Source organism: Saccopteryx bilineata, chromosome 11 (assembly GCF_036850765.1).
Source record: "Saccopteryx bilineata isolate mSacBil1 chromosome 11, mSacBil1_pri_phased_curated, whole genome shotgun sequence".
NCBI classification, from domain to species: domain Eukaryota; kingdom Metazoa; phylum Chordata; class Mammalia; order Chiroptera; family Emballonuridae; genus Saccopteryx; species Saccopteryx bilineata.
Window position 1 is genome coordinate 60,961,629 of NC_089500.1, and position 21,709 is coordinate 60,983,337.

Consider the following 21,709-nt stretch of genomic DNA (forward strand, 5'->3'; position numbering starts at 1 on the left):
TCCCATTTTATTATATTTGTTCATTTGTTTCTCTTATCTTCATTTTTGATATTTTTTTTCCTCCTCCAATTTGGCCGATTAACTCTCTGCCGGTCTTACTCTCTCCTCTCCTTGAACTACACTACCCATAAGTGTTACATCTCCCATTATCTTTTCTCTCCTCTTCCTTTCTCTCTATGAGGGTTGCACTCCAAAACCCTTAACTCTCTCTCTCCTCTTTTATCTTTTTTCTTCTTTTAGTGGTTCCCTCTTTTTTTCTCTCTCTCTCTTTCTTTTCTCCCTCTATATTAGTTTCTTCCTTTCTCCTTTACATCTCCTCTCATTCAAACCTCAATAACAAACAAATTATCTTATCTGGGACTCAAACTTATGTTTGTGGCATTTTGGGGGGTTTTTACTTCACCTTTTTAACTCACTAGCAGTGCTCCCATCCCTGGCTCTCCATTTTATCTAGTTCTTGTTCCACTAAATACAATACTAATTTTTTAATTTGTCCCCCCATTTTTCTGTTTTCCTCTTATTTCTCTCATCATAACTCTCAGACAACCAACACCTAAAAGCAAATCATTTTATTCTTGACACAAATTTTTTTCCTTATTTGCTTTTTGTGGGTCCATACCCCCTTCTTTTTTCTTTTTTTTCTTTTTTTTTTCTTTTTTTTGCCCCTTTATTACTTTTCCCCAATTCAGGCCCTCCATTACAGGCATTGTTTGTTATAATTCACAGTTCACCACAAGATTTTCTCAAGAAAGAGGGGAGAGGAGAGGAGAGGAAAAAAGGAGGGGGGGAATAATTTCCTTTTTTTAAAATTTTTATTTTATTTTATTTTTCTTTATTTCATTATTAATTTTTAAAAAAAAACTTCAATTTTTTATTTTTTTAACTTTTTATTCTTTATTAAATCTTATTAATACTATCAACAAAACCACCCTCAGATGCCATTAAGGAAGAGAAAATCGAATATCATGGATACAAAAGAAAGAGAGGTAACACAGCTAGATGAGGAAAAATCTATGGAGAAAAAATTTAATATATTGGAAACCTTGGAGCTAAATGACAGAGAATTCAAGATAGAAGTCCTAAAAATCCTCCGAGATATACAAGAAAACACAGAAAGGCAATTTAGGGAGCTCAGAAAACAACTCAATGAACACAAAGAATATATGTCCAAGGAAATTGAAACTATAAAAACAAATCAAACAGAAATGAAAAACTCAATTCATGAGCTGAAAAACAAAGTAACAAGCTTAGCTAATAGAACAGGTCAGATAGAAGAGAGGATTAGTGAAATAGAAGACAAGCAACTTGAGGCACAACAGAGAGAAGAAGAAAGAGACTCAAAAATTTAAAAAAATGAGATAGCCCTACAAGAATTATCTGACTCCATCAAAAAGAATAACATAAGAATAATAGGTATATCAGAGGGAGAAGAGAGAGAAAATGGAATGGAGAACATACTCAAACAAATAATAGATGAGAACTTCCCAAGCCTGTGGAAAGAACTAAAGCCTCAAGTTCAAGAAGCAAACAGAACTCCGAGTTTTCTTAACCCCAACAAACCTACTCCAAGGCATATCATAATGAAATTGACACAAACCAACAGCAAAGAAAAAATTCTCAAGGCAGCCAGGGAAAAGAAGAATACAACATATAAAGGAAGGCCCATTAGATTATCAGCAGATTTCTCAGCAGAAACTCTACAAGCTAGAAGAGAGTGGACCCCAATATTTAAAGTCCTGAAAGAGAGGAACTTTCAGCCACGAATACTATACCCATCAAAGCTATCCTTCAAATATGAAGGAGAAATAAAAACATTCACAGATACAGAAAAGATGAGGGAATTTATCATCAGAAAACCCCCACTCCAGGAATTACTAAAGGGGGTTCTCCAATCAGATACAAAGAACAAAAAAAAAACAGAGCCACAAGTAAAAGCTCCAAGAAGAACACAATAAAACCAAATTTAAACTGTGACAACAACAAAAAGAAAGGGGGGGAGAAGATGGAGATTAACAGTAGCAAAGGACAATGGAGTGCAAACGTACTCACAAAATAGTTCGCTACAATGAACAGGGTAGGGACCCTTTTCATTACTCAAAGGTAACCACCATTGAAAAAACCACCACAGAAGCACATGAAATAAAAAAGATAGCAACAGAGGAAAGATGTATGGAATACAACCAAATAAAAACAAAAGATAGAAAAATGAAAGAGAAGGATCAAACAAGACACAAAACTAACAGAAAGCAATCTATAAAATGGCAATAGGGAACTCACAAGTGTCAATAATTACACTAAATGTAAACAGATTAAACTCACCAATAAAAAGGCACAGAGTAGCAGAATGGATTAAAAAAGAAAATCCAACTGTATGCTGCCTACAGGAAACTCATCTAAGTAACAAGGATAAAAACAAATTCAAAGTGAAAGGCTGGAAAACAATACTCCAAGCAAATAATATAAAAAAAAAAAGCAGGCGTAGCAATACTTATATCTGATAATGCTGACTACAAGACAGAAAAAGTACTCAGAGACAAAAATGGCCATTTCATAATGGCTAAGGGGACACTGAATCAAGAAGACATAACAATTCTTAATATATATGCACCAAACCAAGGAGCACCAAAATATATAAGACAGCTACTTATTGATCTTAAAACAAAAACTGACAAAAATACAATCATACTTGGGGACCTCAATACACTGCTGACGGCTCTAGATCGGTCATCCAAACAGAGAATCAACAAAGACATAGTGGCCTTAAACAAAACACTAGAGCACCTGGATATGATAGACATCTACAGGACATTTCATCCCAAAGTGACTGAGTATACATTTTTCTCCAGTGTACATGGATCATTCTCAAGAATTGACCATATGTTGGGCCACAAAAACAACATCAGCAAATTCAGAAAAATCGAAGTTGTACCAAGCATATTTTCTGATCATAAAGCCTTGAAACTAGAATTCAACTGCAAAAAAGAGGAAAAAAATCCCACAAAAATGTGGAAACTAAACAACATACTTTTAAAAAATGAATGGATCAAAGAAGAAATAAGTGCAGAGATCAAAAGATATATACAGACTAATGAAAATGACAATACGACATATCAGAATCTATGGGATGCAGCAAAAGCAGTGATAAGAAGGAAGTTCATATCACTTCAGGCATATATGAACAAACAAGAGAGAGCCCAAGTGAACCACTTAACTTCACACCTTAAGGAACTAGAAAAAGAAGAACAAAGACAACCCAAAACCAGCTGAAGAAAGGAGATAATAAAAATCAGAGCAGAAATAAATGAATTAGAGAACAGAAAAACTATAGAAAAAATTAATAGAACAAGGAGCTGGTTCTTTGAAAAGATCAACAAAATTGACAAACCCTTGGCAAGACTTACCAAGGAAAAAAGAGAAAGAACTCATATATTGATTTTTTTTTAAGAGAGAGAGGAGTGAGAGAGAGAGACAGAGAGAGAGAGAAGGGGGAGGAGTAGGAAGCATCAACTCCCATATGTGCCTTGACCAGGCAAGCCCAAGGTTTCGAACCGGCGACCTAAGAACTCATATAAACAAAATCCAAAATGAAAGAGGAGAAATCACCACGGACACCGTAGATATACAAAGAATTATTGTAGAATACTATGAAAAACTTTACGCCACTAAATTCAACAACCTAGAAGAAATGGATAAATTCCTAGAAAAATACAACCTTCCTAGACTGAGTGAAGAAGAAGCAGAAAGCCTAAACAGACCTATCAGTAGAGAAGAAATAGAAAAAACCATTAAAAACCTCCCCAAAAATAAAAGTCCAGGCCCTGACGGCTATACCAGCGAATTTTATCAAACATTCAAAGAAGACTTGGTTCCTATTCTACTCAAAGTCTTCCATAAAATTGAAGAAGAAGCAATACTTCCAAACACATTTTATGAGGCCAACATAACCCTCATACCAAAACCAGGCAAGGATGGCACAAAAAAAGAAAACTACAGACCAATATCTCTAATGAATACAGATGCTAAAATACTAAACAAAATACTAGCAAATCGAATACAACAACATATTAAAAAAATAATTCATCATGATCAAGTGGGATTCATCCCAGAATCTCAAGGATGGTTCAACATACGTAAAACGGTTAACGTAATACACCATATCAATAAAACAAAGAACAAAAACCACATGATCTTATCAATAGACGCAGAAAAGGCTTTCAATAAAATACAACACAATTTTATGTTTAAGACTCTCAACAAAATGGGTATAGAAGGAAAATATCTCAACATGATAAAGGCCATATATGATAAACCATCAGCTAACATCATATTAAATGGCACTAAACTGAAGGCTTTCCCCCTTAAATCAGGAACAAGACAGGGTTGTCCACTCTCTCCACTCTTATTTAATGTGGTACTAGAGGTTCTAGCCAGAGCAATCAGACAAGACAAAGAAATAAAAGGCATCCATATCGGAAAAGAAGAAGTAAAGGTATCACTTTTTGCAGATGATATGATCCTATACATCGAAAACCCCAAAGAATCCACAAAAAGACTACTAGAAACAATAAGCCAATACAGTAAGGTAGCAGGATACAAAATTAACATACGAAGTCAATAGCCTTTCTATATGCCAACAATGAAACAATTGAGAACGAACTCAAAAGAATAATCCCCTTCACGACTGCAACAACAACAACAAAAAATACTTAGGAATAAACATAACAAAGAATGTAAAGGACTTATATAATGAAAACTATAAACCATTGTTAAGGGAAATCGAAAAAGATATAATGAGATGGAAGAATATACCTTGTTCTTGGCTAGGAAGAATAAATATAATCAAGATGGCTATATTACCCAAAGCAATATACAAATTTAATGCAATTCCCATCAAACTTCCAATGACATTTTTTAAAGAAATAGAGCAAAAAATCATCAGATTTATATGGAACTATAAAAAACCCCGAATAGCCAAAGCAATCCTAAAGAAAAAGAATGAAGCTGGGGGCATTACAATACCTGACTTCAAACTCTATTATAGGGCCAAGACAATCAAAACAGCATGGTATTGGCAGAAAAATAGACACTCAGACCAATGGAACAGAATAGAAAGTCCAGAAACAAAACCACATACATATAGTCAAATAATTTTTGATAAAGGGGCCAACAACACACAATGGAGAAAAGAAAGCCTCTTCAATAAATGGTGCTGGGAAAACTGGAAAGCCACATGCAAAAGAATGAAACTGGACTACAGTTTGTCCCCCTGTACAAAAATTAACTCAAAATGGATCAAAGATCTAAACATAAGACCTGAAACAATTAAGTACATAGAAGAAGACATAGGTACTCAACTCATGGACCTGGGTTTTAAAGAGCATTTTATGAATTTGACTCCACAGGCAAGAGAAGTGAAGGCAAAAATTAATGAATGACTACATCAGACTAAGAAGTTTTTGCTCAGCAAGAGAAACTGATAACAAAATAAACAGAAAGCCAACTAAATGGGAAATGATATTTTCAAACAACAGCTCAGATAAGGACCTAATACCCAAAATATACAAAGAACTCATAAAACTCAACAACAAACAAACAAACAATCCAATAAAAAAATGGGAAGAGGAAATGAACAGACACTTCTCCCAGGAAGAAATACAAATGGCCAATAGATATATGAAAAGATGCTCATCTTCTTTAGCTATTAGAGAAATGCAAATCAAAACTACAATGAGATACCACCTCACACCTGTTCGATTAGCTATTATTAGCAAGACAGGTAATAGCAAATGTTGGAGAGGCTGTGGAGAAAAAGGAACCCTCATACACTGTTGGTGGGAATGTAAAGTAGTACAACCATTATGGAAGAAAGTATGGTGGTTCCTCAAAAAACTGAAAATAGAACTATCTTATGACCCAGCAATCCCTCTACTGGGTATATACCCAAAAACTCAGAAACATTGATACGTAAAGACACATGCAGCCCCATGTTTATTGCAGCATTGTTCACAGTGGCCAGGACATGGAAACAACCAAAAAGCCCGTCAATAGATGACTGGATAAAGAAGATGTGGCACATATACACTATGGAATACTACTCAGCCATAAGAAATGATGACATCGGAACATTTACAGCAAAATGGTGGGATCTTGATAACATGATATGAAGAGAAATAAGTAAATCAGAAAAAACCAGGAACTGCATTATTCCATACGTAGGTGGGACATAAAAGTGAAACTAAGAGACATTGATAAGAGTGTGGTGGTTACGGGGGGGAAGGGGGAATGGGAGAGGGAAAGGGGGAGGGGGAGGGGCACAAAGAAAACTAGATAGAAGGTGACAGAGGACAATCTGACTTTGGGTGATGGGTATGCAACATAATTGAATGACAAGATAACCTGGACTTGTTATCTTTGAATATATGTATCCTGATTTATTGATGTCACCCCATTAAAAAATAAAATTATAATAAAAAAAAAACTACAAAACATTATTGAAAGAAATTGAAAAAGACACAATAAAATGAAAAAATGTTCCATGTTTACAGATTACAAGACTCAACATAGTTAAAATGGCCATATTATCCAAAGCAATATAAAAATTTAATGCAATCCCGATCAAAATCCCAATGTCATTTTTTAAAGACATAGAACAAAGAATTACCAGATTTGTATGGAACCATAAAAAACCCCAAATAGCCAAAGCAATCCTGAGGAAAATGAATGGAGCTGGAGGTATCATAAAACCTGATTTCAGAGAATACTACAGAGCCATGATAATCAAAATGGCATGGTATTGGCAGTAAAACAGACATATAGACCAATGGAACAGAATCGAGAGCCCAGAAATAAAATCACATATACATGGACAAATCATCTTTGACAAAGGAGCCAAAAACACACATGGAGAAAAGAAAGCCTCTTCAATAAATGGTGCTGGGAAAATTGGAAAGTAATATGCAAAAAAATGAAACTTGACTACAGGTTCTCCCCCTGCACAAAAATTTATTCAAAATGGATCAAAGACCTAAATATAAGATCTGAAACAATAAATTACATAGAAGAAAACATAGGTTCTAAGCTCATGGACCTTTGCCATAGAAAATAATTTATAAATTTGACCCCAAAGGCAAGAGAAGTAAAGGCAAAAATAAATGAATGGGACTATATCAAACTAAAAAGCTTCTGCACAACAAAAGAAACTGACAACAAAAACAATGGGCAGCCAACTAAATAGAAGATATTTGCAAACAACAGCTATGTTAAGGGGTTAAAACCAAAAATATACAAAGAATTCACAAAGCTTATCAAGAAACAAGCAAACAATCCAGTTAAAAATGGGGAGAGGACCTCAACAAACACTTCTCCCAAGAATACATACAAGTGGCCAACAGATATATGAAAAGATGCTTATCTTTGCCAGCTGTTAGAGAAATGCAAATCAAAACTACAATGAGATACCACCTCACACCTGTTAGATTAGCTATTATTAATAAGACAGGTAATAACAAGTGTTAGAGAGGCTGTGGAGAAAAAGGAACCCTCATTTACTGCTGATGGGAATGTGAACTGGTACAACCATTATGGAAGAAAGAGAGGTGGTTCCTCAAAAAATTAAGAATAGAATTACCATATGACCCAGCAATCCCTCTACTGGGTATCTATCCCAAAATCTCGAAAACACTGGTACATAAAGACATATGCAGTCCCACGTTCATCACAGCATTGTTTACAGTGGCCAAGACATGGAGACAACCAAAGTGTCCCTTGACAGAGGATTAGATAAAGAAGATGTGGTACATATATACAACAGAATACTACTCAGGTATAAGAAATGATAACACAGTGACATTTACAACAACATGGATGAACCTTGAAAACGTTATACATTATGAAATAAGTAAATCAGGAAAATATAAGAACTGTATGATTTCACACATAGGTGAGATATAAAACTGAGACTCATGGACAAAGATAAAAGTGAAGTGGTTACCAGGGGGAAGGGGATATGAGGGAAAGGTGGGGAGAAGGGTGTAAAGAGGGACAAAAATAATGTGACGAAAAATATTTTGACTTTAGGGGATGGGTATACAACATAATCAATGGTTCAAATGGTATAGAAATGTTTACCTGAAACCTATTACTCTTATTGATCATGTCACCATGTCAAAGATAACTTTCTAAAAATTTAAAACGTATAAAAAAAATCACTCCAGAAGATGATGAGATGACAGTGACAGTGGGTTTAAAAAGAACAGGAGTGGCCTCACCTGTGGTGGCGCAGAGGATAACATGTCGACCTGGAACACTGAGGTTGACAGTTGGAAACGCTGCCCCGTCAAGGCACATACGAGAGGCAACTAGTAAGAGTTTATGCTTCCCTCTCCTTCCCATCTCTCTCTCTCTCTTTTCTTTAAAAAAAAAAATCAATAAAGTCTTTAAAAACAAAAAAGAATAACAGAAGTGGACAACATGAGCTTCTTGTACAAGTATAAAGAGTAACTGGAAACAGTAGAGGACAGAGAGAATATTATTAACCCTCCCCAGTCCAGAGATATAAAGATGTGGAGGAGAGAGTGTCTTCCCGCAGGAGAGAAGCAAGAGAGAAAGTACTACCACTGGGGGAACAAGTGTTCTGAGAAGAGCCTGAGGGTTCTGAATAGTTCTTTTTAAAAATGAAGCAGTTTCCCAAGAGAAGAATAGAAAAGTAAGGAAAGAGAGGAAGAGATGAGAACACAACAGATGGGGATTAAGGTCAGTTGAAGCCCTGGGCACAGAAGAAAATATTAGGCCCATTACATTAGAAAAAAGTGTCAAGTTGGAGTTTTGCAGGGCCCCGACAAGGTAAGATGTGGCTGGAACCCTGATCTCAAGGTTCCCAACCTGAGGCGGGGCCAGGACAGTGTCTGCAGACATCGCTACATAGCCAGCAATGATGGTTCCAACTGGAATCATCATCTTTTTTCCACTAGTGAGGGTTTTATTTAAATAAACTTCCCTAATGTTTAAATCCCTTTCTGAGAATATGCTTGGCAAAGAAAAGTTTTAATCAAGAGCCAAAAAAAATTGTTTTGTCTTAGAGATGACTGGAGTAGAAAAATACTTATTAAATCTGTTTTTTAAACTCAGAAATGGTCCCTATGAAGAATGTCTATGTTGAAAGGACTTTAAAAGGAGGCTTTAATTTACTCTAGTAACCTCATAGTACTTGCACTCCCACCTGAAAAATGCTTGTGTCTCTGGATATGGCCATTTTAATCATTTTATTTTAACTGATTGATTTTAGAAAGACAGAGAGAGGAATGAAGAGAGATACAGAGAAAGAGCAAGAATTCATTTGTTGTTCCACTTAGTTGTGCTTTCACCGGTCACTTCCCGTATGTGTCTTGACTGGGGATGGAACTGGTAACATTGGTGTTTTAGGATGATGCTCTAACTAATTGTGCTAACCAGCCAGGGCCAGCAATTTCAATCTTAATAAACTGGGAAAGATAATATCTTAAAAAGTAATCTTTTCTACTATTTAATAAATCTTAATTGAGGATATGTTCTCAGATATTTATTCTGAAGCTTTTTTTGTTGGGTTCTTTTTTTTTTTTCTATTTAGTGAGAGGAGGGGAGGCACAGACAGACATCTGCATGTGCCCTGACTGGGATCAACCGTGCAAGCCCACTAGGGTGTGATGCTCTGCCCATCTGGGGCTCTTGCTCCATTACAACTGATATAAAAGAAAGGCTACCCACTACTTCTCATGTATCGAGCTGTTACTGTGTGCCAGAGGCTGAGCTGCTTTATATAGATCTCATGAATCTTGATAACCATCTGTGTAATAAAAACATGGCAATTCACCTAGTAAATCAATTAGAATGATATTTTTGTACTCTACATATATAAATATATTTAATTTTCTGAAGTGAGAAGCAGGGAGGCAGACAAACAGAAGTCCCACATGTGCCTGACCAAGATCCACCTGGCATGCCCACTAGGGGACAATGCTCTACCCATTTGGGCCATTGTTCTGATGCAACTGAAGCCATTCTAGTGCCTGAGGCAGAGGTCATGAAGCCATCCTTAGCGCCTGGGCCAACTTTGCTCCAATGGAGCCTTGGCTGCAGGAGGGGAAGAGAGAGATAGAGAGAAAAGGGTGGGGGGGGGTGGAGAAGCAGATAGGCACTTCTGCATGTCCTGGCCAGGAATTGAACCCGGGACTTCCAAACACCAGGCCAACACTCTACTGCTGAGCCAACCAGCCAGGGCTCATATATTATTTTAAACTCATAGATACTAATAAACAATAATTAAATAAAATAGATAAGATTTTTGGATAATTTGAATAATTCACATCTCTTCCATTTAATATTTAATGAAATCCACTATAAAAGAGTTAAATTATCAAAGGTATAGCCTCCTTCCTGAGTCCTTATCCCTTCCACTTTAAAACTGACAAGAGTGGCAGGAAGAGGGTGAAATCAAGTCATATAAGAAACTGATTAAACCAATTCAGTCTTATTTATTTTCCATTTGTAAGGATGCTTTATGAAGATGTTTTATAAAATGGATTAATACACATTTTTAAAAATCTGCCTAATTTGCTTCTTTCTTGAGTGAATTTCAGCAATCATTAAGGTAATAAATACTTTAATATGATAGACAATGTTAAAAATACATGTTTATCTTTCACAATGCCAATAAACGTGAAAACAATGGTACTTACCTCCTTTGCACTTTTAATTTTAGTCAGAAATGTATGTAGCTCCATTGTTTCTGCAAACAGTGCACGACAAACTGCCTGGTAATGATTTGGTGCCTCTGATTCAGTTGGGAGATGAGCAGCACATATCTACAGAAGAGGAAAATGAGGATGTTTATTATTTGGGATTTTTGCACCTTAAAAATAGACACACCCATTATATTTGTATTTTCATTTCAGACAGCAAGGCAATCCTGTAATTCCAATTAGCCAAAGCTTAATGCATCACAAGACCATCAGTAAGTGGTCCACTAACTAAAGAACACACAACAGCACGGATGAGCTTAAAAGAACTAGTTAGCTTCTATTTGAAAATGATAGGACATATGTAAAAGTATTGGTTGGAAACAGAAAGGGAATTACCATTTATTATTAATCAAAACTCGGGTATTTTAATAGCTACCACAGACACTCTATTTCATAGGTCAAACACAGAGCACAATAGCATCCAGTCTTCAATTTAACCCTGAATTATCCCCCATTTTCTAGCAAAAACCAGTGAGACTAAGAGGAGCCAAGTGATTTGTCCACAGTCATAAAGATAACATGAGGGGAAAAAAAGGAATCGAACACAGTCCTGTGGATTCTGAAGATCAGGCTCATTCCAATACATGTTGAATTGTCAGAAGGATAGTTAGACCAATGGGAAGATGCCTCATCAGTAGATAAGGAGTAGAGGAAAGAGAACAGAAGGCAACATGAGCCCAGAGATCTTAATTCAGTAACACAAGCTCAAACAAACATTTTTGTATGCTTTTATTAGACTTAGGCCAAATTTATACATAAATGAAAATAGCAAGCTTATCCTGTGTCACTTGTTTGTAATATATGTGCATTTTGAAAGCGAAGACAAATTGCACTGGATTAATCTAGTTTGGTACAGTAAAACTGTAACATTAAGGCCCTAGCCAGTTGGCCCAGTGGATAGAGAGTTGGCCCAGCCTACAGAAGTCCCAGGTTCAATTCCTGGTCAGGGCACACAGGAGAAGTGACCATCTTCTTCTCTTCCTCTCCCTCTCCCCCTTCTCTCTCTCTTCCCCTCCCACACCAGTGGTTCCACTGGTTCAAGAGATAGCCCCAGGCACTGAAGATAGCTCAGTTGTTCTGAGCATCGGCCCAAGATGATGGTTGTAGGGTGGATCCTGGTCAAGGAGTATGCAGGACTCTATCTCCCCTCTTCTCACTTAAAAAAAATACAAATAAAAAATTGTGACATTACATGGCTAACTAAAAACCTACAGGTTTTTGTTGTTGTTGTTTTTTTACAGAGACAGAGAGAGAGTCAAAGAGAGGGATACACAGGAACAGAGAGAGATGAGAAGCATCAATCACCAGTTTTTCATTTCAACACATTAGTTGTTCATTGATTGCTTTCTCATGTGCCCTGAACGTGGGGCTACAGCAGACCGAATGACCCCTTGCTCAAGCCAGTGACCTTGGGTCCAAGCTGGTGAGCTTTGCTCAAACCAGATAAACCCACACTCAAGCTGGCGACCTTGGGATTTCGAACCTGGGTCTTCCACATCCCAGTCCGACGCTCTATCCACTGCACCACCACCTGGTCAGGCTAACCTACTGGCTTTTTATAAGCAGGGATTGTTATTTGTAAACTATATTCTTATATTTGTAAAAACATGCTAGTTTTTGTTTGAAAATACGAGTTAACTCTGAAAACATAACTTATAAAACCATTCATGGGTAATATGTTTAATATAGCCATACAAAAAATTTCAATATTTTATTTGTTAGTCATATGCAAAACAATAAGAGAAATTGAATTTCTGAAGTCAATGGTTCACCCTGAATCACACCATTAATAAACTATTTAAATGACCAGTTTCTTCTTTATCCATATAACAGCATATGCAGAATTTTGTGGTCTTTTTTCCATTTATTAAAAAAAACTTCCATATTGCTCTATAACCCATATAATTTTAATGACTACATAATAATCCATCTAGTTGATATACTATTTCCTGTGATTTGTTTCCAATTTTAGAATAGTAGAAATAATAATGTAATACACACTTTTATGTATCAATGGGACATTTTCTTCTTTTAAAAATTATCTCTTTGCACAGAGAACAGATTGGTGGTTGCCGGGGTGGGGGTAGGGGTAAATGGGAAAAAGTGGTTAAAAGGTAGAAACTGCCTGACCTGTGTGGTAGTGCAGTGAATAAAGCATCTACCTTGAATGCTGAGGTCATCAGTTTGAAACCCAGAGCGTGTCTGGTCAAGGTGTATACAGGAAGCAACTATGAGCTGATGCTTCCCGCTCCTCCCACCCCAATCCCCTGCTACTCTTCTCTCTCTCTCTCTCTCCATTCTCTAAAAATATTAAAAAATCAACTCTTATATATAAAAAAAAGGTAGCTTGACCAGGCGGTGGTGCAGTGGATAGAGTGTCGAACTGGGACGCAGAGGACCCAGGTTCAAGACCCTGAGGTCACCAGCTTGAGTGCGGGCTCATCTGGTTTGGGCAAAGCTCACCAGCTTGGACCCAAGGTCGCTGGCTTGAGCAAGGGGTTACTTGGTCTGTTGAAGGCCCACAGTCAAGGCACATATGAGAAAGCAATCAATGAACAACTAAGGTGTTGCAACAAAAAACTGATGATTGATGCTTCTCATCTCTCTCTGTTCCTATCTGTCTGTCCCTATCTATCCCTTTCTCTGACTCATTCTCTGTCTCTAAAAAGAAAAAAAAAAGGTAGACTGAGATTCCAAGATGGCAGCGGAGCAGACAGTTGCAGAAGCTGCTACCTCCCATGACCAAATTGGATTACAAATTAATTTAACAATCAACATGAAAAACCAACTTTGGACTAAAAGAACAGGACTCGAAAACCAAGGAACACAGAAGAACCCACACCAAGCCTGGTAGAGAGTGCTGGGGAGCAGTGGGGGCTCCCCTGCTCCCAGGAGCAAGGGGAGGCTGAAGCAGAGGGTCTCGAAGGATTCTCATTGCAAGGAGAGAGACCCTGAAAAGTGGAGGTTCTCAGTCCCAGGACCAGAGTCCCAGCCTAGAAACCCAAAGACTGGAGGAGACAGCCTGACAACATTGAGTGGGGAGAAGAGCGAGAGTCCTGTCTGTGGGAAGCAGCTGGAAAAAGAAAGTGCAGACTTAAAAGGCCAGCACAGAAAATATCGCTCATAGTCACTTGCCTGGGGCTCCGTGGGCGAGGAGGGCTGAGAGGAATGGTCTTGCATGAGGAGAGTGGAGAGATCAAGACATAAGGACACAAACGGTGATGGGGAGAAGAAAACCTGAGCTGAGCTAAGTCAATTTCCAGTACCAAGGCAGCCACAGCTGGGGGAGGGGTCTCTTCCTCCATCCTGCACGAGCCTAGCGTGGATAAAGTTGACCCACCTCCAAAAAGCTCTCCAGCTCCAATCAGCACCAGTGGTTGTTCAGAAAGGAGGAAGTAAAAGGGAGGGGCAGTGACTCAGGTTTCCAGGGAGACCTGAGATACACCTCCCCCTTCATACTGAGAACAAGCCCTGCCCCTGGAGAGACACTGGGCAGATTACACTTTCAGGTTCTCAGAGGTCACACCTACAGCATTCCTGGATACAGTTTCAACTGGAGCAGAATAACAAAACAAAACAAAGAAAACGCAATACACCCACTTCCCCCCTCCTAAACACAGAAGCCCTCTACTGGGATCAGCAAACATTGACTCTCCCTGCTGGGATGAGCAAACACAGACACTCCCTGCTGGACTCAGCAAACAAATAGCAGGGAAATTAAGACTTTTAAGCGGCTCTACTAGTTAAGAATTAAAACCCAAGCAACCAGCAGAGGCTGAGGAATAAAGTCCTGGAGGAGAAGCTGCATTCCATAAACCAACCTCAGAGCCACAACTCTAACAAGCTTGCAAGCCAAACACAGAATGGGAAGACAGAGGAATGTAAACCATAAGAATTAATAAGAAAAATCCCCAGAAAAAAGAACTGAATGAGATGGAAATAACCAAATTACCAGATGCAGAGTTTAAAATAATGATTGCTAGAATGCTTAAAGATCTCAGAGCTACAATGGATGGACTTAATGAGCACCTAAATAAAGAAATTCCAAGCATCAAAAAGGACACTGAAATCATAAAAGAGAATCAATCAGAAATGGCAATTACAATATCAGAAATGAAGACTATACTAGAAGGAATCAACAGCAGGCAGGATAAAGCAGATGACTGAATCAGTGAAAATGAGGACAAGACAAATAAAAACACAGAAATAGAGCAGCAAAAAGAAAAGAGCTTAAAAGTCTAAAGAAACTATAAGAGAACTCTGTGAAAATATGAAGAGAAATAATGTCCACATCATAGGGGTTCCTGAAGAAGAGAAAGAATAAGGCATAGAGAACCTGTTTGAAGAAATCGTAGCTGAAAACTTTCCTAAATTAATGAAGGAAAAAGTCACACAAGTTCAAGAAGCACAGAGAGTCCCAATAAAGGAAAACCCAATGAGGCCTACATCAAGACATATCATAATTAAAATACCAAAGGTAAGAGATAACGAAAAAATTCTAAAAGCAGCAAGAAAAAAGAAGTCAATTACCTATAGAGGAGCCCCCATAAGGATGACATCCAACTTTTCAAAAGAAATACTTGAGGCCAGAAGGGAATGGCAAGAAATATTTAAAGTAATGCAAAACAAGAGCCTACAACCAAGACTTCATTATCCAGCAAGAGTATTGTTTAAAATTGAAGGAGAAATAAAAAGCTTCCCAGACAAAAAAAAAAAAACAACTCAAAGAATTCATTACAACCAAACCAGTAACACAAAAAATGTTAAGGGCAGGGGTCCCCAAACTTTTTACACAAGGGGCCAGTTCACTGTCCCTCAGACGGTTGGAGGGCCGCCACATACAGTGCTCCTCTCACTGACCACCAATGAGAGAGGTGCCCCTTCTGGAAGTGCGGCAGGGGGCCGGATAAATGGCCTCAGGGGGCCACATGCGGCCCACGGGCCGTAGTTTGGGGATGCCTGGTTAAGGGGCTTGCTGTAGAAAGAACAAAGGAAAAAAGAAATCAAGAAAAAAAGGATTATAGATCTAAAGAATAAAATGGCAATAAATAACTACATATCAATAATAACCTTAAATGTAAATGGATTAAATGCTCCAATCAAAAGACATAGGGTAGCTGCATGGATAAGAAAACAGGACCCATACATATGCTGTTTATAAGAGACACACCTCAGAACAAAAGAAACACATAGATTGAAAGTAAAGGGATGGAAAAAAATATTTCACACAAATGAAAAGGAAAAAAAAGCTGGGGTAGCAATACTAATTTCTGACATAATAAACTTTAAAACAAAGGCTATAAAAGAAGATCACTATATAATGATAAAAGGAGCATTACAACAGGAAGATATAGCTATTGTAAATATATATATGCCTAATATAGAGCACCTAAATATATAAAACAGATTTTGATAGACAAAAAGGGCGAGATCAACAGCAGTACTATAATAGTAGGGGATTTTAATACCCCACTAACATCAATGGATAGAACCTGCAGACAAAAAATTAACAAAGAAACAGTAGCCTTAAATTACATACTAAATCAACTGGATTTAACAGATATCTTTAGGACATTTCACTCCAAAGCAGCAGAATATACATTCTTTTCAAGTGCTTATGATCTTCTGTATTGTTTTTGGTACTTCTCTAGGATAGACCACATGTTAGGATACAAAACAAATCTTAATAAATTTAAGAAGACTGAAATCATATGAAGCACCTTCTCTGACCACAAAGGCATGAAACTAGAAGTCAACTACAATAGAAAACCTGAAAAACATTCAAACCCTTGGAGACTAAATAGCATGTTATTAAATAATAAATGGGTTAACAATGAGATCAAGGAAGAAATAAAAAAATTCCTTGAAATAAATGAAAATGAACATACAACTCAAAATTTATGGGACACAGCAAAAGCTGTCCTGAGAGGGAAGTTCACAGCATTACAGGCTTACCTTAAGAAGCAAGAAAAAGCTCAAATTAACAACTTAACCCTGCACCTAAAATAACTAGAAAAAGAACAACAAGTAAAGTCCAAAGGAAGTGGAAGGAAAGAAATTATAAACATCAGAGCGAAAATAAATGATATAGAGGCTAAAAAAACAATACAGAAGATCAATAAAACCAACAGCTGGTTCTTGGAAAAGATAAACAAAATTGATGAACTTTTAACCAGACTCACCAAGAAAAAAAGAGAGAGGGCTCAAATAAATAAAATTAGAAATGAGAGAGGAGTAGTAATAACTGACACAGCAGAAATTCTAAGGATTATAAGAAAATACTATGAAGAACTGTATGCCCAAAAATAATGGGCATACCATTTCCTCGATGAAATGGATAAATACCTTAAAATATAATCATTCAAAATCAATATGGAAGAATCAGAAAACCTAAACAGATCGATTACACCAAAAGAGACTGAAACCATTATCAAAAAACTCCCAAGTGCTGAGGTCGCCAGTTCAAAACCCTGGGCTTGCCTGGTCAAGGCACATATGGGAGTTAATGCTTCCAGCTCCTCCCCCCTCCTCTCTCTCTCTGTCTCTCTCCTCTCTCTCCCTCTCTCTCCCTCTCTCTCTCTCTCTCCTCTCTAAAAATGAATAAATAAATAAATAAATAAATAAACAAACTCCCAAGAAACAAAAGTCCTGGGCTTGATGACTTCACAGGTGAATTTTGCCAAATATTCAAGGAAGAACTAACTCATATCGTTCTCAAACTATTTCAAAAAATTCAAGAGGAGGGAAAACTTCCAAACTCCTTTTATGAAGTGAACATAATCCTCATTCCAAAACCAGGTAAAGACACTACAAAGAAAGAAAACTATAGGCCAATATCCCTGATGAATATAGATGCTAAAATTCTCAACAAAATATTAGCAAATTGAATCCAGCAATACATGAAAAAAATCATACATCGTGATCAAATGGTATTTATTCTGGGGAGGCAAGGCTGATACAATATTCACAAATCAATCAATGTGATACATCACATAAACAAAAGAAAGGATAAAAACCACATGATAATACCAATAGATGCAGAAAAAGAATTTGATAAAATCCAGCACCCATTTATGATGAAAACTATCAGCAAAGTGGGAATATAGGGAAAATACCTCAACATGATAAAGGCCATCTATGACAAATCCACAGCCAACATCATACTCAATGTGCAAAAATTAAAAGCAAACCCCTTAAGAACAGGTACAAGAAAGGGTACCCCCTTTCACCACTCTTATTCAACATAGTTCTGGAAGTCCTATCCACAGCAATTAGACAAGAAGAAGAAATAAAAGGCATCCAAACTGGAAAAGAAGAAAACTATCATTATTTGCTGATGACTTGGTACTGTACATAGAAAATACTAAAGTCTCAGTCAAAAAACTACTGGAACTGATAAATGAATTCAGCTAGGTGGCAGGTTATAAAATCAATATCAGAAATCAGTGGCATTTATATACACCAACAATGAACTGTCTGAAATAAAAATTTGGAAACAATCCCTTTCACTATTGCAACAACACAAAATAAAGTACCTAGGAGTAAATTTAACCAAGGAGATTAAAGAAAATTATAGTGTACTCGGAAAATTATAAAACATTGATAAAAGAAATCAAGGAAGTTACAAACAGTGGAAGGAAGCTCATACCATGTTCATGGATGGGTAGAATAAACATCATTAAAATGTCTATAGTATCCAAAGCAATATATAAATTCAATGCAATTCCTATTAAAATACCAATGGCAGCCTGACCTGTGGTGGCGCAGTGGATAAAGCGTCAACCTGGAAATGCTGAGGTCTCTGGTTCAAAACCCTGGGCTTGCCTGGTCAAGGCACATATGGGAGTTGATGCTTCTTGCTCCTCCCCCTTCTCTCTCTCTCCCCCCTCTCTATAATGAATAAATGAAATCTTAAAAAAAATTAAAAGTTAAAAAATAAAATAAAATACCAATGGCATACTTCAAAGATATAGAACAAATATTCCAAAAATTTATATGGAACCAATAAAAAACATGAACTGCCTCAGAAATCTTGAAAAATAAAAATAAAGCAGGGGTATTACACTTCCTGATCAAGTCATACTACAAGGACATTGTACTCAAAACAGCTTGGTACTGGCATAAGAACAGGCATACAGATCAATGGAACAGAACAGAGAACCCAGCAATAAATCCACACCTTTATGGTCAACTCATATTCAACAAAGGAGGTAAGAGCATTCAATGATGTAAAGACAGTCTCTTTAACAAATGGTGCTGGGAAAACTGAATAAATACATGCAAAAAAAATGAAACTAGAACACCAACTTACACCATTCACAAAAATAAACTCAAAATGGATAAACGACTTGAATGTAAGTCGTGAAACCATGATCATCTTGGAAGAAAACATAGGCAGTAAGCTCTCCAACATCTCTTGCAGCAATGTATTTACTGATTTAACTCCACAGGCAAGTAAAATAAAGGACAGGAAGAACAAATGGGACTATATCAAACTAAAAAGCTTTTGCACAGCAAACGACACCATGAACAAAATAAAAAGACAATCCACACAATGGGAGAACATATTCACCAACACGTCTGATAAGGGGTTAATAACCAAAATCTACAAAGAACTTGAAAAACTGAACACCAGGCCCTGGCTGGTTGGCTCAGTGGTAGAGTGTCAGCCTGGCGTGCAGGAGCCCCGGGTTCGATTCCCGGCCAGGGCACACAGGAGAAGCGCCCATCTGCTTCTCCACCTCTCCCCCTCTCCTTCCTCTCTGTCTCTCTCTTCCCCTCCCGGAGTGGAGGCTCCATTGGAGCAAAGATGGCCAGGGCGCTGAGGATGGCTCCATGGCCTCTGCCTCAGGCGCTAGAGTGGCTCTGGTCACAACAGAGCAACGCCCCAGATGGGCAGAGCATCACCCCCTGGTGGGCATGCCGGGTGGATCCCAGTCAGGCCCATGCGGGAGTCTGTCTGACTGCCTCCCCGTTTCCAGCTTCAGAAAAATACAAAAACAAAACAAAACAAAACAAAAAAACTGAACACCAGGAAAGTAAGCAATCCAATCAAAATTTGGGTGAAAGAACTGAATAGACACTTTTCTAAAGAGGACATACAGATGGCCAATGGGAATATGAAAAAATGTTCAACATCCCTAATCATTAGAGAAATGCAAATTAAAACCACAGTGAGATACCACCTCACACCTGTCAGAATGGCGCTCGTTAACAAAACAACACATAACAAGTGCTGACAAAGGTGCAGAGAAAAGAGAACCCTCCTGCACCGCTGGTGGCAATGCAGACTGGTGCAGCCACTGTGGAAAACAATACGGAGGTTCCTCAAAAAATTAAAAATAGAACTGCCTTTTGACCCAGTTTTCCCACTTCTAGAAATATATCCTAAGAATAACAAATCACCAACTGAAAAGAAATGCACTCCTATGTTTATTGCAGCATTGCTTACAATAACCAATATCTGGAAACAGCCCAAGTGTCCATCAGTAGACCAGTGGATCAAAAAGCAGTGGTACATATAGACAATGGAATTCTACATGGCCGTGAAAAAAGGAAATCTTACCCTTTGTGGCAACATGGATGGACCTGGAGTCTATTATGCTAAGTGAAATAAACCAGGCAGAGAAAGAAAAATATCATGTGACTTCACTCATATGAGGAATCCAGTGAACAATCAGAACTGAGGAATGGAAGATAGGCAGAGAAGGGGTCAAAGAGTCCAGTGGGAATGAGGAAGAGAGGAGGGGATCAAAGAAAGGAAAGTATATAAACATAACACAGAGAGATAGAGGGCAGAATAGTAAATCATGGAGGAAAGGGGGGAAAGTGGTGGGGGAAGGGGGCAAAGGAGGTTATTAAGGAGAACAAGGGAGGGAGGGTGGGAGGGTGTTATTTTCGGGGGTATACTTGTAACTATGTAAACACAACAAATTAAAATCAATAAGAAAAAAAAGGGAGAAACTTCCAGTTATAAAATAACTAAGTCCTGGGGATGTAATGTACAGTATGGTGATGTACAGTACAGTTAGTAGTACTGTGTCGTGTATTTGAAAGGTGCTAAAAGAGTAGACCGTAAAACTTCTCATCATACGAAAAAAATTGTAACTATATGTGGTAATGAATGTTAACTAGACTTATGGTGGTGATTATTTCCCAATATATACATATATTGAATCATTATGTTGTATACCTGAAACTAATATGTTCCATATCCATTGTATCTCAATTAAAAATTATCTTTTTAAAAGATTTCTGGCCCTGGCCAGTTTGCTCAGTGGTAGAGCATCAGCCGGGCATGTAGATGTCCCAGGTTTGATTCCTAGTCATGGCACACAGGAGAAACAACCATCAGCTTCTGCACTTCTCCCCCTCCTCCTCTTTTCTCTCTCTTCCCACCCTGCAGCCATGGCTTAATTGGTTCGAGCACATCCACCCCAGGTGCTAAGGATGGCTCCTTGGAACTTTTGCCTCAGGTGCTAGAAATAGCTTGGTTGCAAGTATGGCCCCAGATGGGCAGAGCATTGGCCCCAGATGGGGGTTGCTGGGTGGATCCTGGTCAGAGGGCATGCAGGATTATGTCTCTCTATCTCCTCTCCTCTACTTGGAAAAAAAGAAAAAGATTTCTAATAGTAGTATTACTATGACAAAGATTTACTCTGGATACTTTCATATTTTAATCTTTTTATATGAAAAAATTTTAAACAAACAGAAAACTAGATGAATAGTATAATGAATCACCATGTACCTTTCAGCTAACTTAACAATTATCCATTCATAGCCAATCTTGTTTTATTTACATCCTTACTTACTCAAGCCCCACTCTCCAGGATTATTTTATAGCAAATCCCAGATATCTAAATTTCATATGTAAGCATTTCAGCAGATATCTCTAAAAGATAAGTTCTTTGTGTGTGTGACAGAAACAGAGAGAG

The 21,709-nt window shown here is 37.6% G+C and overlaps 1 protein-coding gene across 2 annotated transcripts in view; it reads right to left on the reverse strand.

Moving 5' to 3' along the window:
• SPIRE1 (spire type actin nucleation factor 1) overlaps window positions 1–21,709 on the reverse strand; it is a 271,534-nt gene that overhangs the window by 150,467 nt on the left and 99,358 nt on the right. For both annotated transcript variants that reach the window (XM_066246306.1, XM_066246307.1), the window contains exon 4: window positions 10,713–10,838. In XM_066246306.1, the coding sequence (XP_066102403.1) occupies window positions 10,713–10,838 (126 nt within the window). The remainder of the gene's footprint in view (window positions 1–10,712; window positions 10,839–21,709) is intronic.